This window comes from Sinocyclocheilus rhinocerous, unplaced genomic scaffold (genome assembly GCF_001515625.1).
Source record: "Sinocyclocheilus rhinocerous isolate Xijiao unplaced genomic scaffold, SAMN03320098_v1.1 scaffold993, whole genome shotgun sequence".
In the NCBI taxonomy this organism is placed as follows: Eukaryota; Metazoa; Chordata; class Actinopteri; order Cypriniformes; family Cyprinidae; genus Sinocyclocheilus; species Sinocyclocheilus rhinocerous.
Window position 1 is genome coordinate 169,461 of NW_015639771.1, and position 5,369 is coordinate 174,829.

The window sequence follows — 5,369 nt, forward strand, 5'->3', positions numbered from 1 at the left end:
CCCAGGAAGTAACTCGTTGTAGTCCCTACGAGCGCGTTTTTGTAGGCATTAAACTGACAGAATTTTAAAAGACGATATCTCCGTTTGCATTGAACTTTCAGCTTCGTAATTTTGCATATACTGTTTATGCTCAAACAGCAACATTACACACTAACTAACGTTAAAAAAGTGAAATCGCAGTCAACCACCCCTTTAACATGAGTAAAAAAAGTCATTTTCAAAATTGTTTAAAAGGACATAAAAGTTTCAAAATGCTCAACGCAATGATCTCTAATTAAAAATAACATTTAGGTCCCAATTATATATAGTATATTACAGAGTTCATTTTATTGCATATAATATGAAAGCACTGAGTGATAGGTATCACAAAGTATTTTGTGAATCTTGTAATTGTACAGTCACTAATATACCTCAAACAAAATGTAATCATCAACATTTGAAAGTGACACCAAACAGTGCATGTTGATTTTCAAGTACGTCACAGCGCAGATCATTTGAGCTCAATCTGGCAATCTAGCCGCTAGACTGTAGCTAGCAGATGGCAGTTAACATCTATCAGGCAACGGACTGATGAAGTCCCTCAGTCAACCTGCTGTAAACACGAACAGGATGTCATATGGGATTTTGTGTTTAGAGCAAAACAAATTAAGCATCGCAATGTGTGAACGAAAGGTTTAATATTATTCTGATAGAAAAGTCTCGACAAGGATGACTTCAGGCCATGGTTTTGTACCTCTCTTTCTTTGTTTGATGTTTTCCATCTTAATAAATGTGGAAACTTCTGAAGCCCTTCGCTGCTAAGCAATGTTCTGTGCTGTGTATTGAGGAAAATGAAATGACAAAGTACAAAATGCATTGATGTGTCAGGAGGGAGAGGACAAAATGAAGTGATAAAGAGAGCTTTGCTTCCTCCAGGCAGAACGGGACACAGCTTATAAACTTGACTTCCACAGACGGCATCTCAAGTGCATTTCCAATTCTTCACTCAAAGACTCCTGGAGACCCACTCCAGCGCTCTGCAGTCTGGGTGGCTTTGTATTAGCAACTGTTTGAGATCATATATTTCTCCCTTTTTCCTCATTTAATTAGTTGAAAAAATGATTTCGAAAAAATGTTATACAGTAAAAGCTCTAAGGGATTAAAATCAGCCGCACACTTTCCTTTCAGCATCTTTTCTGCAATAAAGGATAAATTATTTAAAATAGCACGACCTTTTATCTCACACCCTTTGAAGGCAGCAAATTAAAAATGTAAATTGGGATCTAATTAATATGCAAATATATTCATTCCCAGTTAACAATTAGCAATTAAACCTGCAGTGTCTAGAAAGAGCATAGGCAAAATTAAGAACTTAATTTATCATGAACAAAATGAAAATGTACACAATTTTTTTAGTTTTAAAATTGTTACGCTGTCTCCCTGCCTCTTCATCAGCACCAGAGCCGGAAAAATAGACATTTAATAGAACAATTTGGTGCTTGTCATAGAAAATGATAAATAACTAGCCTCAAAAACAACATGATTGGCTACATGGATGGTGACTGCAGCGTTGCAGCTCCAGACAGCTGGGAAGGAAATAAACATGCATGCCTATTTCATGCAGTAAAGAAAGAAATCACTGCGAATCTTCATAGACTAGAGGGTGCTATGGACATTAAAGATTAAAAGTGGGAAAGTTATTTATACTCTACGGTGTTTAGATGTTAGAGATTGTGAAATTCCTCTCCGTATTGGGGGGAGGACAGTTATTTCACTTCAGACACTCTGTGGCTTTCTGATGAATGTTCAACGCTCACAGCTAAGCAGCTCGACAGAGTCAGGCTGGGAGCAAGGATGTTTTTGGGGAGCTCTGCTGGGCTGCATTCGCTCTAATGGGAGGACGGTTCAGTCTAAAATACAAACTTCTCACAAAATCGACGCCTTATCCTGCAGGGAGATGTGAAATGCTGAATCGTTTGATGATGCTTCCTCGGCTTCTGAGGCGAGCACTCATACTGTATGGGGCGCTTCTGTAAGTCTTTTCTCCTTGTTATTTTCTGATTCTACAATTGCCACCACCTCCGACAGGATTTGCACTTCAGTGGCGGTGACACTTCAACAAACGTTACTCATTTACAAGCCCCAGAGCCAGCTTACAGCGCTAAACAAAGAATAATGAGAATGAAAATAATACTTTAAAGGAATAGTTGACCCAAAAAAAAAAAAAAAATTCTGAAAATGTACTCACCTTCAGGCCATCCAAATTGTGTTTGTTTCTTCATCAAAACAGATTGAAACAGAGAAAAGCATTACATCACTTGTTCACCAGTGGATCCTTTGCAGTGAATGGGTGCCATCAGAATGAGAGTCCAAACAGCTGATAAAAACATCACAATAATTCACAAGTAATCCTCACAACTCCAGTCATCAGTTAACGTCTTGTGACGTTAAAATGATGCGTGTTTGGAAGAAACAAATCCATTATTAATGCGTTTTAATTTTAAACCGTTGTCTTCTGGCCAAAATATCAGAGTCCATAATACACAGTGTTGCTTCTTTCAGTGAAAAATTCATCCCCTTGTCCTCACACACCAAAATATTTGTTTAGATCTGTTTTGGGCTGTTTTCATGTCTAAACAGTGCTTGTTCTGTGCATATTTATCTCCTGATTCAGACAAGTCGAGTTTTTCACTATAGAGAAAACAATACTATGAATCAAGGACTCGTATTTTAGCCGGAAGCAATGGTTTGAAGTTAAAAACATCTTGATGGATTGGTTCCTTACAAACATGTAGCTTTTCACAAGACATTAATTGATGGACTGGAGACGTGGATTATTTGTGGATTATCATGATGTGTTAACCAGCTATTTGGACTCTCCTTCTGACGGCACCCATTCACTGCAGAGGATCAATTGGTGAGCAAGTGATGAAATGCCAAATTTCTCCAAATTTGTTGTGATGAAGAAACAAATTTATCTACATCTTGAATGGAAATTTTTCAGCAATTTTGGGTGAACTATTCCTTCAAGCATTTAGCTAGTGTTAAACTAAGGGGGCCCTGGGTCCTTCATACAGGCCTTTTGTTTGTTTACCACTTCTGTGAACCAAAAGCAAGACTGTTTTACCCACTTAAAAAAAAATCAAAGAAAAGTGAAAGCCCACGGGTACAATAATAGCTTTAAATAGTTTTCAGCAGCATTCTCTAGGGATGATCCTGCCTGGGGAAAAAAAACAAAAAAAAACACCTAATTTGATAAATATGCTCTTTAAACAGCAAATTTCATTTAGCATTATCTTATTAGGAATTCAAACGCAGTCCTCAACTAAATATCCTTCCACTTAACCATACATATTTCACCCTTTCAGGGGGACCACCTACATTCCATTCAAATGCAGTGGGGCTCATTAGCGGTGTGGAGATAATGCAGAGAGTGTGTTTAATGTAAGCACTACTAAATCACTAATTTCCCACAAATAATTCTCCTTGATCTAATCGTAAATTTATGCAGAAGAGAAACCGACGCTCTTAACGTTGCTGGTCAAAGTAAAATAAGCAAGTGCAGAGCATAAATTATGCATGCATGCGCACGTGTGAGTATGTGTATTTGTGTGTGTCCTTCTCATTTCCTTTCATTTACCTGTTTGTTATTGTCTTGCTTTTTTAGTTCAATAAAACATGGTTGGCTAATTAACCTGCTCCCTAAGAGGGATTAAAATGTGTTTATTTTTCTTTTCATCCTCTTTCTTTCTTTAATTTCAAAGTTATTTTCACCAAATAATGTTCATAGCTATTTCAAACCAAATCTTCTGCACAAATAACCTAATATTAGCACGAAATCAAAGTGTGAGAAGTGCTGTGTGTATTAATGCATGTTACTCCACTGTACCTTTAATTGATCAAGAGCCTTTGGGTTTGGTTTCACGTGGTGCTTTTCACAGCTCTGCTTGTAGGCCAGAATTATATCTGTCAGAGTGAGACTGTCAGCTAAAACAGAACAAATGTAAAACCCACATATTAGAGCCACATCAAGAATATTCCATTTATATTCCATTATATTATTAGCAAAAAGAAAAAAAATGAATTAGCACCATGACATACATGAAGGAAATAATTAAATATTTTATTTACATTAAAGTACATACTGTATATAAGGTTATATAAGGTTCATTAAAAAAAAGATAATTGTGATACATTAAAACAAGAAATTAATACTTTTCTTCATCAAGGACACATTCAATTGATCAAAAGTGACAGTAAAGTCAGTAAATTTTTGCAAAAATATTTTAAATTAATGCTGTTCTTTTGAACATTCTATTAATCAAATAAACCTGGAAAAGCATATCATGTTTCTACAATTGTAAAAATGTCACAATATTATTTTTAATGTATTTTAACCAAATCAATTCAGGATTGGTTAGCATATGGGATTTCTTTCAAAATCATTAAAAAATCCTACAGACCCAAACTGACCATGTTGACCATGTCACAAGTGTTGCTTTTGCTGTTGTGACAAATTATGTTACATGAAAAAAAAAACAAGCACAGCAAGCACAGCTAGGCCGTCGGCAACATCAACTCCATCTCACCCTCTTGAAGTTCAGCCCTTCTCTCCACAAAGTCAGACACCATCTGCTCATCTGGGGGAAATGATACACGTTTTTCTCTGCCCTCCTTCAGAGACTGAGATGTTGCCTCTTCCTCTGAGAGCCCTGTCATTCTTCTGCTATGAGCGATGTCCTACAAAGTTGATTAACCAAAATTTCCATCAATATGTAGCTCTGATGTCATGTACTTCTATGTCAGACATCCCATTAGCTCAGACGTCAGTCCTCTGAACTATAAAATCCTTCATATATGATAACATCTCTGGACACATTATCTATCCCTCATTGCTGCAGAAAACAAACCATGAAATGTCCTCCAAAATCTGCTTCTGTGAATTCTTGTGTTGTTATTCTGTAGTCACTAGGCAAAAGGAAACTTAAACTCGCAGCATAGCACTTCTACAAAACAGTTACAGGATACCACATAGTCAATTATTCATAAACTATGTGCCTCTCAACGCTAGTACAGCTCTATATAAGTCAACATCAAATATGCACATGGGGAAACAGAGACTAAAATATTTTTTGAGGGTTACTGTCGTAAATATACCTCACATTAAATGTATAACAGTACACTCTAAAAAAAAATCTGTAATAATAGGGCACATTGTACTGTATTAATATGAAGGAATTTTCCATATTGATTTTTTACAGGTATTTTACTTATGCACTGCATTGTGTTGTGTTTTAGGGTTAACAGAAATGTCTGTAAAATTAATGTATAACGTCCTTGCAGACAATTACAAGCCCCCCCCCCCCCAGCACCTTTTTCTTTCTTTTTTA

The 5,369-nt window shown here is 36.4% G+C and overlaps 1 protein-coding gene across 1 annotated transcript in view; it reads right to left on the minus strand.

Moving 5' to 3' along the window:
* Positions 1-5,369, minus strand: part of LOC107751778 (protein phosphatase 1 regulatory subunit 37) — a 50,506-nt gene that overhangs the window by 41,003 nt on the left and 4,134 nt on the right. The window contains exons 3-4 of the mRNA XM_016567551.1: positions 4,569-4,719; positions 3,869-3,966 (exon numbers count right to left, since the gene is read on the minus strand). Coding sequence (XP_016423037.1) covers positions 3,869-3,966; positions 4,569-4,719 — 249 coding nt within the window. The remainder of the gene's footprint in view (positions 1-3,868; positions 3,967-4,568; positions 4,720-5,369) is intronic.